At 43.6% G+C, this 25454-nt stretch overlaps 1 protein-coding gene across 2 annotated transcripts in view; it reads right to left on the bottom strand.

Annotated features, from left to right (window-relative positions):
* The window catches only part of Wdr4 (WD repeat domain 4), a 30997-nt gene that overhangs the window by 5089 nt on the left and 454 nt on the right, over positions 1-25454 (bottom strand). Inside the window, exons 1-6 of one of the 2 annotated variants that reach the window (XM_042055785.1) lie at positions 25312-25454; positions 24485-24550; positions 23787-23878; positions 2787-2943; positions 2068-2180; positions 335-395 (exon numbers count right to left, since the gene is read on the bottom strand). The exon at positions 25312-25454 is cut by the window's right edge and continues 62 nt beyond it. In XM_042055785.1, coding sequence (XP_041911719.1) covers positions 335-395; positions 2068-2180; positions 2787-2801 — 189 coding nt within the window. In that variant the 5' untranslated portion in view covers positions 2802-2943; positions 23787-23878; positions 24485-24550; positions 25312-25454. Of the gene's footprint in view, positions 1-334; positions 396-2067; positions 2181-2786; positions 2944-23734; positions 23879-24484; positions 24551-25311 lie in introns of both variants that reach the window. The other variant, XM_038343967.2, reaches the window with a different exon arrangement.

The raw sequence follows: 25454 nt of genomic DNA, 5'->3' as shown, positions 1-25454 counted from the left end.
GCTAACCAATTAGGCCATGGAGCACCTAGGAAAGCCTCTGTGAAAATAGGCCAATCAAGACACACAACCCATGGCACAAGGGACAAAAGAACCAATATGGCCAGACTCCCCTGCTAATCCACTTACAATGTCCGCTGTGCTGGGACCAGGCAGGTGAACACACATGTGCACACAAACTATATGTACAGCTGTGAAGGAAGGGACCACTCAGAGCCAGGAAGAAGCTCCCTCTAGTGGCTACCACTGACATACTTAGCAGCCTAACTAGGAACAAAAGGCTGGGGGCTATTATCTTCTGAACAGCACTGACCACCCCAGCAAACACAGCGCTTACCCCAGACGAGGAAAGCAGCAGCTCAGGGTGACTGGGCACAACAAAGATGCGGCTCACAAACCTGTGGAAAGCAAAGATAAGTCACCAGGAATTTCTCAGAAAAGAAAAACACTGTAGACCCAAGCCATCCCAGCAGGTCTGAGAACATGGCTGGGCACTTTTGATCCCCAGCATTCTATCTGGACCAAGGGTGGCACGGTCCAGTTCTGCTGTAGGACATGCAGCTCTTCATGGGGACATCACCTCACTCTGCCCCACACACCTGCCTCCATTCAAGGTCAGCACAGGAAGGAGAAAAACCACACTACTTTGCAGTCGAAGCAGACCCCAAGGGAGCTCTATGTGACCAGTCCAGTGCTGGTGCCTCAAGGAACCCAACCGAAGACTTCTACCCACCAATCTCAGCCTAGCTCCACAGCCTCTAAATGTACAGGACATCGAAACCACTCTGCCACCAGAAGTGCACCCGCGCATGCTGGCTCTCCAGGATTCCCACATCTACTCTGCAGTCCTTCTGGCCATGAACATGTACGTCGCTAGCACCTGCCAAGCAAGGTTGCTCTTCTACCAGCTCTTAACGGAAACCTCAAGATATCACTCATAAGACCCAGGACTCCTATGACATGCTGGTCCGGATGGCTCCCTCTATCCCCCACCACACCAATAGCAAGCCACCACCCTGACTCAGGCCTGACCTGCAGCTGGTCTTTGACTAACAGCTGCCATCTCTTAGGATGCCTAGTTCTAGTCTTAGGTCATCTAAGAGGAATAACCTGTGGACTCACCCCAAGTTCTTAGCAAGTAAGTGGGAACTAGTCTCCACAAGCTGAACTAAACAGATATCATAGAAGGCCACAGAGGGGTCCATTCTCTGGCAATGCAGAAATCTAAAGGCTAACAGGAATTGTCCATACTGAAGTCATGGTATTCAAGTGACAGAGGGTGGAGGGAACCCCCCTAAGGAAGCAGGCAGCATCAAGCAGAAAGCAAGGAAGAGGAGCAGAGGGCAACCTCCTAAGCACCATTCCTGTCCCAAGAATCACCACGTGACAAGATCCTGAGGCAGGAGTGCATTCCAGCTGGGCTGAGGGTCAGAATTCACCAAGTCCACTGAGATGACGAGGACATGATTGAGGGTAACAAAAACTCAAGACCTGGAGTATGGGCCAAGTAGAAGTCCAAACCAAGTGACACCAGCCTTCTCTCCAAGGTGATCTTCTGCACCCCACACAGGAAGCCAAGAGCCAGCTCAGAACTGAATTTCAGTCCTTCAGGTTTCCTACTGTCTGCAATAATGCCCTTTCCATTCTCAACAGCACACTGCTCAAGGCCTCCCAGCTAGGCTCTGCCAGGAGAGCACAGGTGGAGACAGACCTGGGACCCAGTCATTTAGCTCAAGTGCCTAAAGGATGCTCCTCAGACTCCCGACTACCTGCAGCCACCAGGCACTGGTCACTAGGCCCAGAAAGACTTTTCAATGTGAGACTAGAAAAGGGCCGAGGAGCAACAGCCCCGGAGATAAGCTCAGAGCAACTGCTTCACACAGCCTACAGCCTAGATGTCCATAGCTGTCACACTGAGGGAGCCATGGGCCCAGGAGGGTCTTCTTCTGAGTCTCAGGTAGCTGTTAGCATGGAGCCCCTACAGTCTACCAACAGATACCAGAGTCCTGGCCCACCCTCATCATTAGACCCAGACTTCTCTGACTGAGTAGGGGACAGGATCACACTTACTCTGTGTGTCCCAGGCAGAAAGCCTCGATACTGTGTGGAGCAGCAGCCCAGCTGACCCGGATCTTCTCGTCCCGGTCTGCAGTGAGCACAAACTGGTCATCAGGACTCAGGGCCTACATCACCAGGGGTCAGTAGAAGAAGAGCCGCTCACTGGGTGGCCTTGCAAAGCACCATGAGAATGCTTGGATTCTAAAGGCCTCTTTCAGGGAGCTGCAGTTTGGAAGAGCAATGGGAACTGCCAGCCCAGTTCTCATTACTCAGCTTAAATGAGGGCCAGAGCCACACTTCTATACACCGAGACCAACTCCAATGCCACTCGCCCATACCCGCTGCACCCTTCCCCTCTCCACACTGTACAGCAGCAGCCAGAGTCATGCCAGGTACTGCACACAGCCCTTGATTCCACCCCACCTCAGTCTGTCCCAGTTCTACAGGCTGGAGGCCAGAGCCCTGGCTACACCCTAGGAGGGGACAGAGGGGAGACTATAGGCCGAGCCATGGCAAGATACAAGGTCTCGCCACCTCCCTACATTGCCTGGAATGTGGTCCAGAAGTGTACTCTACTTCACCTGTCAATGCCATTCTTAAGTCTCCTGCTCTGGAAGAGTCCCATGTTTCTTTCCTCTCTGTCTCTGACCCCATACTGCCCCCTCTCAAGCCCTGGCTGCAGTGGACAGTGTTGTGTGCCCCTCCTCCAACCCCCCACCCCCACCACATACCACATCTAGCAGCATGGAGAGGTGTCCAAGTTCCAGCCTGCCACATCCATCAGGCTCTAACACCGAGAAGGAGTAGACATCTCCAGACTTGTCGGCCACCAAGACCCGATCCTCTGAGGCTGTGAAAGTCAGGGCAGTGCACCTCCGCACCACAGTCCTGCAGAACCAGAGAGGTGAGCTGGTTAGTGTCCAAAGTCAGCACAGACCTCCACATACCCTCGAGCCAGAGAGAAGGCCCCCAATTTAAAACGGCTAGACTTAAATACTCTGACTCTACCACAGTGCAAAGGTGTACCCACACACCCAGCTCACTTTTAGTGATCACTCGACCAAGTAATCAATGGGACTGTAAAGCAGGCCTTCCCTTACACGGCTTTGTTCAGCTCTGGTTCTGAACACATTGGAAAGATGAGCTAGTCTCAGATGCTCCACTGGGGTAGTTGATGCATGATTTTATTAAAGATTTCATTTCATTATGTGTATGAATGTTTTATTTGTCTGTGCACATGCATTCATGGTGCCCTCAGAGGCCAGAAGAGGGTGTCAGAGCTCCTGTTACTAGAGTAACAGACTGTTGTGAGTCACCATGGGTGCTGGGAATCAAACTCAGGTCCTTTGGAAGAGCAACCAGTGCTCTTAACCCACTGAGCCGTCACTCAGTGCACTTTTAACCTAACAGTAGTTCTGATTTAGGAAGAGCTGCCAGGGCACAACCCTGCTGCAGGTCAGAAGCACCTACTCAGTGTCTTGCACCGCAGAAGGTGGTGCTCCAAACATAAGCCAATGTCTTCAACCTATCAAACGTTTATAATTCCCTCTCCAAAAAAAAGAAAGGACATAGCTGGTCATGGTGGCACACACCTTTAATCCTAGCACTCTGGAGGCAGAAGCAGGCAGAACTCTTGAGTTTGAGGCTAGTGAGTTTTGGGACAGCCAGGGCTACACACAGGGAAACTCTTTCTCAAAACAAAAACAAAAACTAAAAGGCATGCTGGCAAACACCTGTAATCCCAGCTCCTGGAGGCTAAGGAAGGAGGACCTAAGGAAGGAGGACCGAAGTCCCAGGCCTGTCTCATGAGTACTTGCTATAAAACTTGCTATGCATTTGAAAAGCTCATAATAAAATGCTGAGGGAACTGTTCCCTACCCCTCTGCTGCTCAGGTGAAGGAGACAGGGTCAGCTATGCTACAAAGCATAAGCTCTCTGAAGTCCAACCCTTGAGTCCCCACAACCAGCAGGACCACCAGGCTCTACCCATCCCACCACCTGTGACCCTGCTGCTAGGCCTGTGCCTAGAGTCAGGAAGCTCACAGGTACTATCAGGATGCTGTGCCCCTCATACCCAGACCAGTGTGGGTCACGGGCAATACAGCACAACTATGGGACAACCTCAATCCCCAGTAGAAGTACAGGGACAGCGTGGTGAACCACCTAAGTGTCAAATTCAACTCATTCACAGCAATCCTGGGTCCAGGTCTAATGAGTGCCAGCTGCAAACTGATTCATTTAAGAGGTAGTGCTGTGGGAGCTCCTTTGGCTATAGCTTTAAGATACCAGCCCATGTGGTTTCTTATGCTATAAATGCAGCTGTAAAGCGTGTGCTTCTGGCTCTCATTTCCAGCTGCTAGACTCTGTTCCTGTTCCCCGTTCATGCAGAGGACTGTGATCTAGGACAGTGATCTGTGACTCTCCCCTGAATAAATAACCCTTTATTATACATAATTCTGAACTAGTGTAGAATTATTTTGTAAATTCCGCCATCATCTGGCGCCCTAACATGAGGACCAGTCCACACTTTTTGGGATTGGCACTGACTCTCCCACCTGCGGCTCTAGCCAGCCCTCAGATGTAGCAGGCTGCTGCACAGAGCTCCCCGGCTCACGACCCACACACTGCCTCTGTGTGTGTTACACACCAGCCCACATGCATACAGTTTGCAACTCACATTGACGGAAACCTTTGGGTTTTCTCTTTATCCTGGGCCCCAACTCTCGGAATCATTTGATCGCCTAAATAACTGCTCTTAATTTGTTTAACAAAGCGTATTTTTCAGTACCTAAGTAAGCAATTCGTGCTGTTCACTACTGCTACCGTCTCTTGGCCATGTGGCTGCAACTGCTACACCTGCTGGCCAAAAACAATTATTACACCTACTCCAATTCATTGTAATTGCATTAAGACAGGTAAGATCTGGAAAAACTACAAAAAATGACTGATAACATCCAGGAGTTCAATAATTATTTTGCTTATACTATGGAAAGTATTCTGCAAGGCTTACGTGATATTCCTTCTACATCCCTTTGTTTCTAGGAATTAGCCTTGTTTTCAATATTATCTTATTAAAAAATGGTTCAATACTACGGAGAGGGATAGCATCAATTTGAGAAAATTATCTGAAAAAATTTGTGTTGTTGAATTTAACTATCGGAATCTGTTGAAAAGTTATGATATGTCTAAGGATGAGACATTATCTTTACTGGACAAGTTTCATACCTTGGAATCCTCAATGAGGACATTAGAACAGAACACTAGACAGGAGATTCAGACTTTTAAAAAGGCAGTAGTAAAAATAATTGAAAAGATTGAGGAATTTATTGAAATTGATGAGCAGGGACAGAGGTATAAGGACAGGATTTAGCTTTATCAGTACATGCCAGACCCAGGATGACTTACAAAGAGTTTCAACTACATATCCGGTAATTTCCTCGGAAAGACCATCTGGCACAAAGTACCCTAAGGTAATCAAAGAATATGCACAGGAACTAGTATGTATGAGAGAAATAAAACATGCGCTATTTTTTTATGGGCTATATTCAACATTTGTCAGGAAATGGTGAAAACGTGGGCTTCAAGCACTAAGGCAACCCCAAACAAGTGGCTTCAATTAATCTCAGTGGTCCTAGAAAGTAGACCTCAGCTGCTTTGGACGAACATGCTTTGGACGGACGTGTTATTGGAGAGAAGAGGCAAAAAACTTTAGAGCAACAGGGGAAAGCAAAAGAATTTGAGACTTCCCAAGATCAAATTCTTAGCAAGGGTCATTACTCTGATCCTCAGGAACAGGCTCACTATGACGAATGCACCTTGTCCCTATGTAGCGTAGCAGCTTTAAATACTTGGGATAAAATTGAGGAACAAGGAAAGAAGACTGAGTCATATGTTAGGGTTAAACAGGGCCAGAGAGAACCCTTTACTGACCTCTTACAAAGATTAACTAAGGCTGTACAATTAGGAGTGACAGACCCTGAAGCTAGACTAATTGAATCTTTGGCTTTTGAAAATGGACTTAGAATGTAAGAAGCTCCTTGGGCCTTTAAAGGCTAGATCAGCACCCACAGATGAATGGATCTTGTATACAATGAATGTTGAAACATTTGACTATAGTACTGAAGCTTAGGTAGGAGAAGCTATTTCCAATGGTATGAGGAGACACCAAAATGCCAAATATTTTAATTGTGGAAGAATAGGACATCTAATAAGGGACTGTAGACAACTAATTGCTAGGAATAATGTCTCCTCTAGGAATGGCAAGAATAGGAAGACTCAGCCTTCTGGTATATGTAGGAGGTGGGGCAAATGCTGACACTGGACTAATGAATGTAGATCAACAAGAGACAAACAAGGCAACCAGATACCACCGGAAACTCCTTGGGGGGCCTCTCCCAGGCCCTGATATCAAACAAGGTCCAGTCATTCCCAGTCACTGTGGAGAACATGTCTCACCAGGAAAACTAAACAATCCAGTGTGTACTGTAAAAAAAAAAAATACTGTAGCCGGGCGGTGGTGGCGCACGCCTTTCATCCCAGCACTCGGGAGGCAGAGGCAGGCGGATCTCTGAGTTCAAGGCAGCCTGGTCTACAAGAGCTAGTTCCAGGACAGGCTCTAGAAACTACAGGGAAACCCTGTCTCGAAAAACCAAAATAAATAAATAAATAAATAAATAAATAAATAAATACTGTTCTGGATAATGGAATGGACTTGGAGGATAAGTCAAAAACTCCAGTAAGAAATAGGAAACGTATATACTGGAAAACTTCTATAGGGCTAGAGAGATGGCTCAGAGGTTAAGAGCATTGCCTGCTCTTCCAAAGGTCCTGAGTTCAATTCCCAGCAACCACATGGTGGCTCACAACCATCTGTAATGAGGTCTGGTGTCCTCTTCTGGCCAGCAGGCATACACACAGACAGAATATCCATAATAAATAAATAAATATTTTTTTAAAAACTTCTATAAATGATCAAAGACCAAAGCTAAGAGTATGTATAAATGACATTGTAATGGAAGAATTACTAGACATAGGTGCAGAAGTGACTATCAATACTCCAAAATCTTGGCATCCAGATTGGCCTCTTCAAGAGGCAGATATTCAGCCGGGCGGTGGTGGCGCACGCCTTTAATCCCAGCACTCGGGAGGCAGAGGCAGGCGGATCTCTGAGTTCGAGACCAGCCTGGTCTACAAGAGCTAGTTCCAGGACAGGCTCCAAAGCTACAGAGAAACCCTGTCTCGGGAAAAAAAAAAAAAAAAAAGAGGCAGATATTCAGTTCTTAGGAACTGAAACCCTACCTATCTCAAGCGAAACAAAGCACGAGGTAGGTTGAATGCATAGGTCCAGAAGGACAGAAAGGAAGGCTGAGGCCATATGTAGCTAATTATTGCAGTGAATTTGTGTGGCTGTGACCTATTGCAGCAATGGAATACCCAAGTTAACATTCCTGCAGTCCCAAAAACTCATGTTTCAGAGAAAGATAAGATATTTAAAAAAAAAAGTCACCAGCCATTTAGGCTGTACAAAAACACAAAGCAACTAGCAAGCCTTCAGAGGTACTATGGCCTTGCCTTTAAAATGGCTGAGGGCTGGAGAGATGGCTCAGAGGTTAAGAGCATTGCCTGCTCTTCCAAAGGTTCTGAGTTCAATTCCTAGCAACCACATGGTGGCTCACAACCATCTGTAATGGGGTCTGGTGCCCTCTTCTGGCCTGCAGGCATACAGACAGAATATTGTATACATAATAAATAAATAAAATTTAAAAAAAAAGGTTAACTGAGAAACCCATATGGGTTAAACAATAGCCTTTAAAGGAAGACAAACTGTAGGCTTTAGAAAGGCTGGTACAGAAGCAACTAGATGCTCACCATATTGAAGAATTAACCAGCCCTTGGAATTCCCCTGTATTTGTTGTTAAAAAGAAATCTGAGAATGGTGACAGATCTAAGAGTTGTCAACAGGTTATCTAACCTATGGGCCCTCTACAATCTGGAATTACTCTGCCTTCTCTATTACCAAAAGGATAGCCTCTTACAGTTATTGATTTAAAGGACTTTCTTTACTATACCTTTACAAAAAAAGGATAAAGAAAAATTTGCTTTCACAGTGCCTACTTATAATAATTCTCAATCTACTAGAAGATACCAGTGGACCATCCTCCCAAAGGGAATGCTCAACAGTCCTACCTGTTCCAATACTTTGTAAGCCAACCATTTAAAATAATACATAAGCAATTTCCTAAGTCTATAAGTTACCATTACATGAACGACATTTTGTTATCTGACTCAAATGCAGATACTTTAGAAAGAATGTTTGAAGAAGAAAGTTTTGCCTAAATGGGGATTACAAATTAATCCTGAAAAATACAAAGAGGAGATTCTGTTAATTATACCTAGGTGATAAAATAGGTTTACAGAAAATTAAAACACAAAAGGCAAATATTAAGAGAGACCAATTGCGGACTCTTAATGACTTTCAAAGATTATTAGGAGAAATTTCCAGTCTACGACAAGCTGTTGGGATAACACCTGACCTAATAGTTCATTTAAACATAACCTCAGATGGTGACAAAGACTTAAATAGTCCCAGAGAATTAACAGCTGAAGCAGAAAAGGAATTGACAATTGTTGAGGAGAAATTACAGGAGGCACATGTGGATAGGGTGAATCCAAATCTTAATTGTATTCTAGTCATACTGCCTCCTAGAATTTCTCCTACAGGGATTTTAATGCAGAGGGATGATATTATCATAGAATGGATATTTTTATCACATAAACTGAGTTAAAAAATTAAAAATTTATGTGGAAAAGTCTCTGAAGTAATTATAAAAGGTAAATTGAGACTTTGTCAATTAGCAGGTATAGACCCAGCAGAGATTACAGTGCCTTTCACTACTTATGAAATAAAAAAGTTATGGGAAGACAATGAACCATGGCAAAGAGCTCGTGCTAATTTATTTGGGAGAAATTAATAGTAATTATCCCAAAAGTGATAGACAACCTTATGAAGAGAGCTTCTTGGACTCTTCCATGAATTGTACGTGATACAGCAATAACTGGAGCCCGTTTTTTATATTAATGCAAATAAATCAGGGAAGACAGGTTATAAATCAGAAGAATTAAGTTAGGTGGAACAAAGCCCTTATAATTCTGTCCAGAAAGCGAATTATATGCTATTCTCATAGTACTAAGGGATTTTAAATAACCTCTCAATATAGTTACTGATTTGCAATATGCAGAAAGAGTTCTGTTGCATATTGAAACTACTGAATTTATAGCAGATGATACAGAATTAACTTCATTATTAATACAGGTTCAAGATATAATCAGGAATAGGCTTTGTCCCATATACATAACACATGTCAAGAAAATGGAAATTTCCTGGATAAATATCACTTACTAAAATTAAATAGGAAACATATTTTGGCACACTTCTGCAAATGATCAAAGAGCAAAGCTAAGAGTATGTATAAACAACACTGTAATTAAGGGATTACTGGACATAAGTGTAGATGTGACAGAATCTTGGCATTCGAATTGGCCTCTTAGAGTCAGATGTTCAATTCTTAGGAACTGAAACCCTATCTCTAGTAAGACAAAGCATGAAATGGGTTGAATGCCTAGGGACAGAAGGACAGAGAAGAAGACTGAAGCCATATGTGGCTGATATAGCAGTGAATTTATGTGTTTGTGACCTGCTGTGGCAATGGAATCCCCAGATTAACACTCCTGCAGTCCCAGAATCTCATGTTTCTGGGAAGGATATTATACGTTACTATAAAAAATGGTCACTAGCCTTACAGGCTGTGCAGGAACACAAAACAACTAGCAACCCTTCAGAGGTACCAATGGCCCTACCTTTGAAATGGTTAACCGAGCAACCAATATGAGTTAACCAATGGTCTTTAACAGAGGAGAAACTGCAGGCTTTAGAACAGCTGGTACAGGAGCAACTAGATACTTACCATATTGAAGAATCAACCAGTCCTTGATATTCTCCTGTATTTGTTGATAAAAAAAAAAAAAAAATTCTGGCCTGGTGGTGGTGGCGCACGCCTTTAATCCCAGCACTCGGGAGGCAGAGGCAGGCGGATCTCTGTGAGTTCGAGACCAGCCTGGTCTACAAGAGCTAGTTCCAGGACAGGCTCCAAAGCTACAGAGAAACCCTGTCTCGAAAAACAAAAAAAAACAAACAAAAAAAAAAATTCTGAAAAATGGAGAATGGTGGCAGACCTAAGAGCTGTCAACAAGGTAATTCAATCTATGGGCCCTCTACAATCTGGAATTACTTAGCCTTCCCTGTTACCTAAATGATGGCCTCTTATACTTATTGATTTAAAAGATTGCTTTTCACTATACCTTTACAAGAAAAGGACAGAGAAAAATTTGCCTTCACGGTGTCTACTTGTAATAATTCTCAGCCTATTAGGAGATATCAATGGACCATCCTTCCACAGGGAATGTGCTCAACAGCCCCACCTTGTGACCATCTTTTGTGACTCACTCACTGGAAATAATATATAAACAACTTCATAAATCTACAATTTACTAATACTATTACATTACATGGATTACATTTTGCTATCTGATTCAAATGTGGATACTTTAGAAGGAATGTTTAAAGTAAAGAAAATTTTTGCCTAAATGGGGATTAGAAATTTCTTCTGGAAAAAATACAAAGAGGAAATGCTGTCAATTCCCTAGGTTATCAAATAGGTTTACAGAAAATTAGAACACATACAGGTCTGCCAGGTCCTGTAGCACAAGGTAATGCAGAAATTGATCCATTACTGATTGGAAGTGTGCTGAAGGCCTCAGAATGTCATAAAAATCATCGTGTCAGGGGCTGGAGAGATGGCTCAGTGGTTAAGAGCGCTGCCTGCTCTTCCAAAGGTGCTGAGTTCAATTCCCAGCAACCACATGGTGGCTCACAACCATCTGTAATGAGATCTGGTGCCCTCTTCTGGCCTGCAGGCATACTCACAGACAGAATATTATATACATAATAAATAAATATTGTTTTAAAAAATCCAGCACTCGGGAGGCAGAGGCAGGCGGATCTCTGTGAGTTCGAGACCAGCCTGGTCTACAAGAGCTAGTTCCAGGACAGGCTCCAAAGCTACAGAGAAACCCTGTCTCGAAAAACAAAAACAAAAACAAACAAAAAAAAAACAAACAAACAAAAAAAAAAATCATCGTGTCAATAGGAAAGTTTTAAAGAAAGAGTTTTCTATTACATGGCAAAAAGCTAAGGAGATTATAAAGATACGTCCTACTTGTTCTTTCTATAACCAAACACCATTACCTGCAGGGAGTAACCCAAAGGGTACTCAAAGGAATGAAATCTGGCAGATGGATGTGTTCCACTTTGCAGATTTTGGAAAATTAAAACATGTACACCACACTATTGACACCTATTCAAGTTTTCAATGGGCAACTGCCTTGAGCTCAGAAAAGGCTGATTCAGTAATCACACATTTATTAGAAGTTATGGCCATCATGGGTATACCTGCACAAATAAAGACAGATAATGGTCCAGCATATGTCTCAAAGAAAATGAAACAGTTTTTGATGATAATATAAAGCATATTACAGGTATACCAAACAATCCTACAGGTCAGACAGTTATAGAACGATCAAACTGAACTATAAAGGATATGTTAAACAAACAGAAAGGGATGGAAAATACCTCCAGAAACAGACTACATAATGCTTCATTAATCCTGAATTTTCTTAACACTAATGAGAAAGGAACAACAGCAGCAGAAAGACAATGGATAATAGAAGTCTTCTGAATTACATCAGCCAGAGTATTTCAAGGATGTGTTGACCTCACAATGGAAACTAGGAGATGTGCTACATTGGGGAAGGGATTTTGCTCGTTTCCACAGAAGAAAAGTTATGATACCATCAAAATTAATAGATTTGGTTTGAAAAAGAGAAATCTCTTAAGAGAAATGACAGCTCATCCACAGAGGTGATAACCATACAGGTGCTAAGGAACTCTCATAAGGATTGGGGCAGGGTTTTGTTCTTGTCTTTGCAGGAAAATACTCATCTTAAAAAAAAAAAAAAAAAAAAAATCAAGACACCCTGTACATCTATAGGCCTAAAGAAGAAAAGATAATTATCCAGGTAGGATCACAAAGCAAAGAGAATTATGATTCTTGAGTACAGGTTATCTGAGGGTAAGAATCTCTGAACATAAACTAGAATAATAGTCATGATTCACTTAAAAATCAAAGCTGGCTTTGGAGTTGGACAACGGCTCTGTCCTTCTGTAAATCCATGCATGTTTTTAAAATAAAACTTCAGAGTTTCTGTCTCATGTCAGAAGCCATAGTATTGGACAGAAAGAAAAAAGAATTTAGAAAGATAATTTTACTTTTTTTCATACCTATTTTTGTCTATCGTACCTTTCATTGAATATACATCTGTATAAATAATGTTTAAGCTTTCCACAATGAACAATGAATTTTCCTACAGTAATCTTTGAAGTTTCCAGGAAGATGGGGTCCCACAACAACTCTACCTGGTTGATATGACATAATAATGCTGATAGTGCTACTATAAGACCTGTTTTGGGTACCAGCTGCTCAAGATGGTCTAACTTGGTTAGCTGAAATGGTGCCCCTTTTTACAACATTCTGGCCAGAACTCCAAATAGGAACCTCAGAAAAACCCTACCAAATACCCAGAGACTATTTGTAATTATACCAGAACAGTAATCCTGGAACTTAATTATCATTTTACTTTTACAGGATCCCACAGAAAGAACACTGGCTCCATGACAGCTGGAAGCAATTCTAGAAAGACAACTCCCCTCTCCCAACAAAGTTTGTCCTCACTGTTAGGGACACCATTTAGGGGATGATTATTACTTGTACAGGGTTGGGGGTTGAGGTGAAAATTATGTAAGCCAAAAGATCTCAAAATAAAGAAGAGGGGGATTGAGTGGAATAAAAGTTAGATTAGTGTGAACTTACACTAATAATAATAGTAATAAATACTTGTGGCTATTATTTATGAACAATTTACATAGGTATAGTTTCTTGCATATTGATACAAGTTCAAATTATATTTGTTATTTCTGTTTACAATATTTGTACACCTATGCAAAGTTATTTTGTCATATTGTATGCATGCATGTTTTTACCTCTGTCTAAGACATTTTGTATATTGATACAATTTTAGGATATATTTATCATATTGCATTATATATTTCTACCTCTGATCAAGATATTTATACATTGTTTACATTTTGAGGTCATTTGTCCTCCTTTACTGCAGTTGTTTAAAGATTGTTTAATATTCTGATATGAAGTCTTAAAGTTATATAGGTATTTATTATAGGTTAATAGTTATTCATGTTTGTTTTACTTTTAGTCAAACTAATTAGGTTCTTTAGGTACATAGAGATTGTATTCTGCATAAATAGGTAACCTTAAACCACTTCAAAGATCTGTAGAACATGGCATTTAAATAACTTAGGGTTCTGTTGACATGAGACACATTGCTCCTGGCAGCACCAATCTATTCCCAAGAGAATGTTGAACACCAAAGACACTCCACTTGGGAGTTTGTTTTCCTCTTGGCACAACTGGCCTTTGGGCAAGGAACTGCCCAAGCCTCAATCACTGACAAAGTGCACAACGTCCAGACTGGACAAGCAGGATACAAGAAAAAAGCCTGTCAAATCTTGCCAAGACAGGGTAAGATGGTTTTGAAAAATTTACTCCCTCCAAAAATGGTCTGTCAGTTACTCTAGGCCTTAGCCAAAGTTGGTTGCTTCAACATTGCAAATGAGACTTTGGGTGATTGCTCAGGCAGCCAGTTGTCTCTGTCATCTACTACATATTTTGGAAGCTGCTTGATTGCACTTACTGCCTACTCAAGTAATATTATCTCCCTTCTGAGGCCTTCAACGGAGCTGAAGATTAGATAGTCATAGTTACCCTCCTCTTAGGATTTAGTGAAGCCATTTCCAATACAAGACTTAGACTCCTTAGGATAGAATGTTAAAACATTAGGATATGATACTTGCTTAATATTGTTTATGCTGGTTGTAATTCTAACTTTATACTTAATATCTGTTCCAAGTGTACACAGTTTTGTATTGGGTTTGGAACTCTCTTATTTAAACAAAAAGTACTGTGGGAGCTCCTTTGGCCAATAGCCTTTAAGATACCAGCCCACTTGGGCATGGTCTCTTATACTATAAATGCAGCTGTAAAGCCTGTGCTCGCTCTCTTGTTTCTGGCTCTCACTTCCAGCTGCTAGACTCTGTTCCTGTTCCCCTTTCATGCAGAGGACTGTGATCTAGGACAGTGATCTGTGACTCTCCCCTAAATAAATAACCCTTTATTATACGTAATTCTGAACTAGTGTGGGATTATTTTGTAACTTCCACCATCAAGGCAGTGGTTACAGTTCACTCCTCTCCCACACTAGGGGACAGCACCCCCCATAACTACAGACCATATCCTTCTGCATCTGCCATTCTCTGGGGCATACACTCTAACACTGCTCGCTGCAGTGCACGGACCCTCATCACAGAAGCCCTGCTCTCCTTTGTTGACTAAGCACAGGCAGTAACCACTGCTGAGGAGCTAATGCTGTGGCAGAACAGGCCCCACACCCTCACAGAAGGCCTGAAACAGAACCTGAAGCATGAGGATAGTGTTCCACATAGACAAGAAGAAAAGGGAAGGACTTGGCTGCCATGCTGCTCCTCCTCTCATCAGTGCAGTTGCAGGGTGGGTGCTCCAGAGGGGTACAATGGAGAACAAGAAAAAGACACTTAGGTGCTGGGGCCATTGCCTCAAAACAAATGCTCTGTGTAGACTGGCAACAGGGACTATGCTAATGGGTTCGATGAGCAACTGTGCCAAGTACAAGCTTTGCACAGTGACAAGACAAACCACCATGAGGGCCCCAGGATCCCACACGCCCCAGAACTAGATTCCTGTAGGAGTCTTCCCATGCCCACTGCTGCTACTCAGCTCCAGGCAGAAATGTCCATGCTGTAACACCAGCCTCAGACTGTACCATAGAAGCAACTCTGGGAAGGTGTCTGCTGTGGGTAGCAAGCTTGGAATTAGGGTCCCAGTCAGGTCACCAGACAGGACAGTGCGCTGGGCAGGTCACTCCAGGAACTGCGGCAGTAATCCCATTGAACCCCAGTCTATGTCATGGCAAGTGTTGGGCTCTTCCCTAGTCTTTTGGTCTTAGGGTTTAAGGTCAAGAGCCCAGCAGAACAGAGTGTACTCTCCTCTCTGGTGGGTTCCAGGGGAGGGGGAACAAGCTGGTCTCTGCCAAAGCATCGCACTGATGAACCCAGAAGCTCCCATTTACCTAAGGCATGGTCCCAAGCCAGCCTTTAGAGCCACAGTGTTCAGGTCCTGCCAGGCACCAAAGGTCCCAAGTGTTATGGCTGTCTGGCTATAGCTCTGCCAAATTCACATCCCCAGCAGCCCAGGGCATAGCAAACTCAGCCCCTTTGTGTGTGCTGTTATTGTTTTCTGCAGAACACTTTCTTGATGGAGGAGAGTTATCTGTCTATGTTTCTTTCATTGGTTAATTAATAAAGAAAACTGCCTTGGCCCTTTAAGAGAACAGAAAATTAGGTAGGCGGAGTAGACAGAACAGAATTGTGGGAACAAGGAAGTAGAGTTGGGGAGACGCTTCAGGCAGTCTCCATAAGGAGTCTCCATGCTGCTGCTCTCCGAGATGGACGCAGGTTAAGATCTCTCCTGGTAAGCCACACCTCATGGTGCTACCCAGATTACTAAATATGGGTTAAAGCAAGATATGAGAATCAACCAATAAGAAGCTATAGATAACGGGCCAGGCAGTGTTTTAAAAGAATACAGTTTCCGTGTAATTATTTCGGGTGTAAAGCTAGCCGTTGGCCGGGTGGCGGGACGCAGCCCCGCCGCTTCACTCTACAGATTGGCGCCCAACGTGGGGCACGAACCCACGACCCTGAGATTAAGAGTCTGTGCTGCCAGTGCAAATTCTGGCTATAAACCATTTCAGTGGCTTTTATGGACTGGATGTTTGTGTGTTCGCTTGGGATCGGGAAAAAAAAGTACTCTGAGACCATGCCGATGGCTCACTGCTCCCTGCCTGCACCTGGGCAGATGGCGGAATCAGGCTTAGGCGAGCGGGACAGCATTTGCGGATTCCTGCCGCCATAGAGAGAGAGGTGTTTTCAGACTGCGCGGTGCTCTGCGCGTCAGATTTGGCTGTGACTTGGATTAAAAGAGTTTCTGTGCTGCACGCTCAGTATCAAAATTAAACTGCTGAGTGCAGCTCCAATGTGGACTGCTGTGTACCTGTAACTGTGTGCAGCTCAGGGACACCAAATGACTGAGGCAGTAGCAGCTCTGGCTCTGCTCCGCCATGCTGAATTGTGCTGAGCTCAGACAGGTCTATCGCAATTACCATAATAACAGCGCAGTTAAGGTTTAGACTTGGCTGTAAACAGGCAGTACAGTATTACCTCTACCTGGCGCAACTTAAGATTTTAAGAAGTGGTTAACCTTTTAAGAAATGCTCCTGGATAGTAAAAAATTACAGATTCACAATAGAAAAGATTCAGACATAGAAGGCCTTTAAATGGCTCACGTAGGCTTAAAAGAGAGAAAAAGAAAATATAGAGAATAAAGTTAATGCCTTAAAAAAAAAAAGGTTAAAGTCTTTAAAGAGACAGAGTACAGATAGTTATAGATTAAAAGAAGTAAAGTAATAGAGTAAAAATAAGCCACGTAAAAATGGAAAATTCACAGAGAGTCTGGATTATGTATTTTGTTGTGTTTTCTTTGATTTTTTTGACTGTAAAGGAGCTAAGTACAGAGAGACATTTCATTATATGGGCTGCCAGGCTAGACCAGAATGGACATCTTAACGGTATGACTTCAGGATTTGGATCTAAGAACATGATGCTTTGGAAAAGAGTTTCTTCTTTTGTTTTCACAGAGGACGAGACTCTGTGGATTGCTTCTATCCCAATATGGTATGATAGACCACGCCCTCCTGAAAGGTTGCTGTGAACATCTTCAAAAAATTACTTCACTCAACTGCCAACTGAGAGGAACCTAGCACATAGGTTACACCATGAAAGACCTAAATAACAGCGCCCCCATTCAGCAGGAAGCAGTTTGGAGAGAAAAAACTGCGCCCATTTTCCCAAATATTGCTTATAAATGTTCTTTTACATTTAAAGGGGGAGATGATATAGATATGAATTTGCATTGGTATAGATTCTAAGGTCAATTTTGTTATATGTATATGTATTTCTGATCTTGATTAAGCTATTGTGATTGTAGTTCATTTAAAAACTGTAATGTATAATTAGGAAATATAGGTTGTTAATGGATAATCATCGATAATAGTCAAGCTTGTAGTCATGTTAGTTAGATTTTCTAGATATATATAGATATATTTTAGTTAAATAGGCATTCTTCATATCTTTCAAAGGCTACAGAATATGGCATTTTAAATGTTTTTAATAACTTAGGGTTTTTCATGACAATGAGACACGTCTGCTCCTGGCAGCACCAATCTACTTTGAGAGGAAGATGGGCATCGAAGAGGCTACTTATGGAGTTTGTTAGCCATTTGGGCAAGAAACTGCTCTTGCCTGGACTGTTGCATAAACTGGACACAAGGAACCCACAGAAAGAGGACTGCTGAACTTGCCTAAAGGTGAGATGGCCTTTTGGGGTTCCTGATTCATTAAAGAGTCTGCGAGACGTTCTGCAGGACACAGCAGAAAGTGACTGAACTGTCTTTGGAATTTCCTGCTTCATGGAAATGTCTGCTGGACACTATGGGCCTGAAGGCTGAAGATGGATGCCCCAACGGTACAGAGGAACTTTGGGTGACTGTCTAGGCAGCGAGTTGTCTCTGTCATTTCTAGAGTTTGAAAGTTACAAATGACTTGTTTACTTAGGTAATATTATATCCTTCTGGAGTCTTTGATGGAGTTGAAGAATAAATAGATAGTTATAGATTTCCTTAGTTATGATAAAAGATAAAATAGATTTAAATATTGTAACTGTAATACTTGCTTGATAACTGTTTTGTTATATGTAATTTTGCTATGTTAAAGTTGAAGCCTTTCTTTTTTGTTTAAACAGAAAAAGGGGAAATGATGGAGGAGAGTTATCTGTCTATGTTTCTTTCATTGGTTAATTAATAAAGAAAACTGCCTTGGCCCTTTAAGAGAACAGAAAATTAGGTAGGCGGAGTAGACAGAACAGAATTGTGGGAACAAGGAAGTAGAGTTGGGGAGACGCTTCAGGCAGTCTCCATAAGGAGTCTCCATGCTGCTGCTCTCCGAGATGGACGCAGGTTAAGATCTCTCCTGGTAAGCCACACCTCATGGTGCTACCCAGATTACTAAATATGGGTTAAAGCAAGATATGAGAATCAACCAATAAGAAGCTATAGATAACGGGCCAGGCAGTGTTTTAAAAGAATACAGTTTCCGTGTAGTTATTTCGGGTGTAAAGCTAGCCGTTGGCCGGGTGGCGGGACGCAGCCCCGCCGCTTCACTCTACACTTTCTGGATTGATGTGACTTCACATGTAAGATATCTCATTCATAAAATCATACATCAAACCTAAAGGTTCTGCCTGTCCCTTCACCTTTAGCTGGCAACCATGGCCATCACCAAGTAGCCCTACTGTAGTACATTTCTGAACTACACCTGAAAAAATTTCATTGTCACCCACAATTCTCCCACATTAAGACTGAATGCAGAAGATAGGGTGGTGGTGGTGCACACCTTTACCCCAGAACTCAGGAGGCACAGGCAGAAGGATCTCTGAATTTGAAATCAGCCTGGGCTACAGAGTGAGTTTCAGGACAGCTAAGGGCTACACAGAGAAATCCTGTCTTGAGAAAAAAGAAAAAGAGAGAAAGAGGGAGAGGGAGAGAGAGAGAGAATGAGAATATATGAAGGCAGCAGCTGGATAGTACCCAAGGTGGTTTCAGCCAGGGAGTCCCAAAGAAGCCTGGGGTCCCCAGACTCAAGTGCATGGAACTGCTGGAACCAGGCTGCACGTCAGGGGTCTAAAGTGTGGTGCCCTCAAGGGAGCAGGTTCGTCAGATCCCATGGAGATCTGTGCCCACAAAGTGAAAAGCCACCAGACAGTGGAGTGTGGCAGCCTCCAACACGATGATGGGGAGTGAGCAATTCCCACTCTGCACCTGCACCTTGATCAAACCACCTTCCCTACTCTTCCCTTCCTCAGGCTCATCTGCCCCCACCCCACCCCATCCCTGCTGTCAGCATCCGGCCAGACAGAAAAAGTAAGGACTTACCTTATCCTCTAACTCCATGAACGCAAACTCAAAAGGAGTCGTTTTCTCAATTTTTATTTTTCTAAAGAGCTCTTACAACTAAGGAAAAAAATTTAAAAAGTCCTCCCACTTAAAAAATGTGAGAGGCTCAAAAGGAAGTTCACGAAGCACAAGTGACTGTCCAGTGTGTGGACAGCCGTATTGCACTGCCTTACAGGCAGTGAGATGAACAGAGATCTGTCCATCAGAGTTAAAGATCTGAGAATACTGCATAATGAGAAACACACAGAAAAGAGCTCAGTTGTAAAAAAGAACCTGCTGCTCTTGCAAAGGAAGGACCTGGGCTCCCAGTACCCACAGCTCACGATCACTTTTAACTCCAGTTCCAAGGGCTCTAACATCCTCTTCTGGTCTCTTCAGGCACCATGCACACATTCAATGTACATACAGACACACACGTGCACGCACGCACGCACACACACAAACAGTATTTTCACCGGGCGGTGGTGGCGCACGCCTTTAATCCCAGCACTCGGGAGGCAGAGGCAAACGGATCTCTGTGAATTCGATACCAGCCTGGTCTACAAAAGCTAGCTCCAGGACAGGCTCTAAAGCTGCAGAGAAACCCTGTCTCAAAAAACCAAAAATAAGGGCTGGAGAGATGGCTCAGAGGTTAAGAGCTTTGCCTGCTCTTCCAAAGGTCCTGAGTTCAATTCCCAGCAACCACATGGTGGCTCACAGCCATCTGTAATGGGGTCTGGTGCCCTTTTCTGGCCTACAGGCATACACACAGACGAATATTGTATACATAATAAATAAATAAATAAATAAATAAATATTTAAAAAAATAAAAAAAACAAAAAAAAACCCAAAAAACAGTATTTTCAAAAAAATTTTTACACAGGAGCTGGAGATGAAATCCAACACCTTACACATGCTAGTGAAGTACACACCAGCCCTAAGGGACATAGAAACAGATACAGCACCTTTGGAGGCATTCTGGGACTGCAGGTCTAAATGACAAGTACAGCCCCTCTTACCTACAATTTATATTGGTAACTTCTACAGATTTACTCACAGGTGCAAACACTATGTTTGCCACTGAGGTGCTTTCTGAAGTAGTGAAAGGAACATTACTATGGGACCGCCCAGTAGAACTCTATACAGGAACAGCCACTCCCAGGATGCTACCTCCCCATGCCTGCAGCCTGCACTCCCAGATGCCACCTTCTACATGGCAACTACATCTCATTCTCCCCTTAAGGCACCCAGGCCCCCTTGGCACATCACCTAGCTGTGCTATTGGCCTGCTGTAGGACCTAAAAGGGAGGGTCAGAGAGCTATCTGAGCCTACATCTCCTGCTGCAAGTGTAGTCCACAGCCCACAAGCACTACAACCACGTAAGCTTATCTGAATCGTACTCTGGGGACTAAGGGTACAGTCCAGCAGGGAAACGTGTTCTGAGCACAACGGACTCTACCCACAGAACCTAACAAACAGATCACAGATCATCCCACTCAAGGCTGGTACATTGGAGCCTGTGCAGGCATGGTGACCAGGTCATTCTTGCGCCTACATCTGCACTGCCAGAGTCTTTACAGAGGGTCATCATCACACTCTTTTAAAGATCTGTGTGCATATCTGTGGGCTCCTGTATGTGAATATAAGTATGTGTGCACCACAGCACACATGAAGGTCAGCCCTCCATGCCTTCACTTTGTTTGAGGATTTCCTATTGTTTGTCTATCATGTTAGCTCACCTGTACTTCCCATCTTGCTGGAGGAGTGCTGTGATTACAGATGCATGCCCTATGTCCAGCATTAAGTGCATTTCAGGATAATGACACTTGCTGCCAAGTTAGATGACTTGAATTATATCCCAGGACTCCATGGCAAAAGGATAAATGACCCAAGTACATATATAGGTATACATATGTAGGTACACACACTCACGTGCACACACAAATAAGTAAATTTAAAAAAGAAAGCCAACTTCCTGCTGGTGAATCATCTGTCTGTGGGAAGGCCTGAGGAAGCCTGGTACAGGATGTCCTTTCATTTAATTTGTTGTTTCTAAACAGTATACATCTATTATCCATCTGAGAAGCAAAAACATACACACTGCCATCTAAAGACAGGCAGTGACACAAGCCTCTATTATTAAGCTAACGGAAAGAGGGCAGAATGGATGTTCTTCCTTTTCCCTGTTATTTGTTTTCTGTCGGTTTTGTTTTTTGAAATAGGGTTTCTCTATGTAGCCTTGACTATCCTGGAACTTACTTTGTAGACCAGGCTGGCCTTGAACCCACAGAGATCCACCTGCCTCTGCCTCCTATGACCAGGATTAAAGGCACGGGCCACCACCTGGCATGTTCTTGCTTTTGATACCACCTAGTTTCTTTCCTCATCTCTTAGAAATGCAAATCAAAACAACTCTTGAGATTCCATCTTACACCTGTAAGAATGGCCAAGATCAAAAACACTGATGACAACTTATGCTGGAGAAGTTGTAGGGAAGAGGGAACACTTCTCCATTGCTGGTGGGAGTGCAAACCCTTTGGATGTCAGTGTGGCGATTTTTCAGAAAATTAGGAAACAACCTTCCTCAAGACCCAGTAATACCACTTTTGGGTATATATCCAAAAGATGCTCAATCACGCCACAAAGACATGTGCTCAACTATGTTCATAGCAGCTTTGTTTGTCATAGCCAGAATCTAGAAACATCCTAAATGCCCCTCGACCGAAGGATGGATAAGGAAAATGTGGTACATTTACACAATGGAGTACTACACAGCAGAAAAAAAAATAACATCTTGAATTTTGCAGGAAAATGGATGGAACTAGAAAACATTATTTTGAGTGAGGTAACCCAAACACAGAAAGACAATTACCGCATGTACTCACTCATAGATGAGTACTACAAACCATAATCCCAGAGAACTTAGACAATAATGAGGACACTAAGAGAGACTTACATAGATCTAATCTACATGGGAAGTAGAAAAAGACATGATCTCCTGAGTAAATTGGGAGCATGGGGACCTTGGGGGAGGGTTGAAGTGAGGGAGGGAAAAGGCAGGGAGGGGAGCAGAGAAAAATGTAGAGCTCAATTTAAAAAAAAAAAAAAAAAGATGACCAGCAGGGCAGTGGAGGCGCACACCTTTAATCCCAGCACTTGGGAGAAAGAGGCAGGCGGATCTCCGTGAGTTCGAGGCCAGTCTGGTCTACAGAGTGAGTTCCAGGACAGGTTTTAAAGCTATAAAGATAAACCATCTCAAAACAAACAAACAAACAAAGAACCAGGATGACCTAAAACCTAAAAATGTCAACGCTCAGCTGAAGTCCCTAAACGTCAGTTTGCTCCCCAGCTCACCTGACTGGGTGAATGCACTGGTCCCTCAGGCTCCTGTTCTTGAGGAGCCTATCCATATCAATGGTGGCTCTAGAGGCTATGGACCCTTCAAGAGTTAAGGCCTAGCTGGCAGACCTGAGAGACACTAGCCAGCCCTGCTTTCTGAATCCTAACATACCAGCAGATATGTAAACACTGTGGGCTCTGCCTTTCCCACCATCTGTATTAGAGGGCTGTTGGGAGTCAACAAAACGTAATCTTCCCAGCACTGTGTGTCATCCACCTCCACTCTCAGGGACAGGTGGCACTGAGAAGAGCAGCATCTCGGGAAACACAGATTCAGAGTCTCTTCCTCCTCACCATCACCATAACTCCCCCAGAACCACGGGCCTATCTCTCGCCCTGCACCTCACCTTCAGAAATGAGTTACAGTTTGAGAGAAGTGAGTGATGCAGGGTACGTATGGACCTGCGGGGAGAGAGGACCAGAACACCCACCTACACTTCTGCCCAGCTGCTGGCCTCACCCTACACCTAGCCTGTCCTTTATCTTCTCATCAGACACAAAAGGATGTACCCCACCACCTAGCTCACAAATGTGCAACGCCCACTTCCACCTACCCAAAGCCCCAGCTAACAGTCCTACTCCTGCCGGGATGAGGCTACAGCAACATAGAAAGGATGGCACAGTGGCACAGAGTACAGACACTGTAACCAGAGGGGCATCTACACAGCGTGGCTCTGCCTTTCCAGTTAATGGCCTGAAACTGGCTACTTTACAGCCCACACCGTCCAATGTGGGAGAATGAACCCACGCTACCCTCACAATGAATCAATGCATCCTGCTATTAGGATTCAGTCAGTTAATACATAAAGCTCTGAAATCAGGGTCTCACACACAGCTGGGACTTCATGTTAGCTGCTTATTACAATGGTTACTGTCACTACTGATCATGACATGCAAATACAAGGAGTGCATAGGACATCTTAATGACTCAATGTTAGCATTTCATACCTGACACTCAGACATTGCCATGGTTTTGTACGGAAAAGAATCAGACGCTTACTGTCATCAGTTAAAGCAAAATAGCTGCCAGACTTGGAGAAGGTGGACGCCAGAATCGTGTCACTCCCGTTGTCTATGGGCTGTCCATTCTCCCTGAAGAAGGGCAGGGAAGAAAGGAAAACAGTTAGGCCTCACCTGAGTTGCCAGGTTTGTCCAATCTAACAGAAGTAGAAGATGCTTAGTCAAGCAGTTCGTGTAGCCAGCGCACGATGACAGACTAAGGGGAAGTTTAGAGAATAGCTTAAATTTTACAAGCTGTGAAACCTAACTCAACAGGATCTCCCTGCAAACATGCTAACATCCATTGCAGGCTGGAAGGATCCTCAGCAATCACATGGCCTAACCTTCAAGGCTAGAGGCAGGGACCTGCGATATTAATAAACAGTCACAAGACCAAGCTACCACACAGAACAATCACATTGCTGCAGACCTTTCAATCAGTTAATTTCCCACGCCTGCCTGCAATGCATTTGAAATGGTCACTATTACTTTAAGGGGTCAGTGACAAAAATGATTACTAAAGACACTAAGAGTATTTGGGAAGGTCCTAAGTATTCTAAATTTAAAACTGTTCCCACGTTTCTAATGTTACCACAATTAGGTAACAGGAACTACAACTTGGATGAGCCAGCAATTCCTGTGTGGCTTACTGGTCTCACCACTCATACCACCAGCAAGCCGGCTTCCCCACCCTCTCACCCTTTATCTTCTGGGGTGGACTTCTCCGCAGCACTGCAGTCGTACGTGAAGACGCAGTCATCGTCACTAGAGGGAGGAAACAGTGAGAACTGATTAACACACAGGACCGATTCTTCTTACTCTTGGACAAAAACACCTCACCATCGAATTATGGACCTTCTCCACAACAGAGAAGAGCCAAGAACCGTCTGGCATCTGCTTAACCTCCTCATGAGCTGCATCACGAACAGTCAGCATGGTTCTGTTCCCAATCAGTTCAGCCTAGCATGGAGGCGCACGCCTGGAATCAATCTACCCTTCCTTCAGGCACCAAGATGCTGACTCTAAGAAATTATGTTCTGATATTGTTTCCAACTGGGCTCTGCTACCAAATTTAAAACAGCTGAGGCTGTCCTTACACGAGTCAGAAACATGTCACACCTGCTGGCTTAAAAAAAAAAAAAAAATGAACCTCAGGCACCTACTCATATAGGAATCACCCACTTTCCCTATTGGAACCTATGCTCCCTTCTGTTGCTGACCCGACACCCTAGCACATTAAAGCACCTTGTACTACTGACATGGCTGCACCAAAGACTTTTCCAATTAAACACTAAAGTGAAGAAAGAAATGTCATTTTACAAGTCTGAAACCCTTGTTGGTCACTAGCATTACCCCAAGATACAAACTTAGGAACACTCCTAATATTTCAATTGTCAAAGTACCAAAACTAAGTGGGAAATGAAAATGCCAAAACGGACTGCCACGGATTCCTTGGGCTCCTGGGCCATAACTACTTGCTCAACACGTACTGACTTATGAATCATTTAACCGAGCACTACGGATACATAAAGACGGAAGTAACATAAAGCAAAACCAGTAGTGTGAAGGACCTCTATGCCCATTTCAGGCTCTGCGTGCATCCTGGGTTTGGGAGGCGTCGGAAGAGGAAGCAAGTTCTGCGCTCAGTGAGAGCCCACAGAGTTCGCCA

Source organism: Arvicola amphibius, chromosome 9 (assembly GCF_903992535.2).
Source record: "Arvicola amphibius chromosome 9, mArvAmp1.2, whole genome shotgun sequence".
Lineage (NCBI taxonomy): Eukaryota > Metazoa > Chordata > Mammalia > Rodentia > Cricetidae > Arvicola > Arvicola amphibius.
This window is presented reverse-complemented; position numbering and strand designations above follow the sequence as displayed.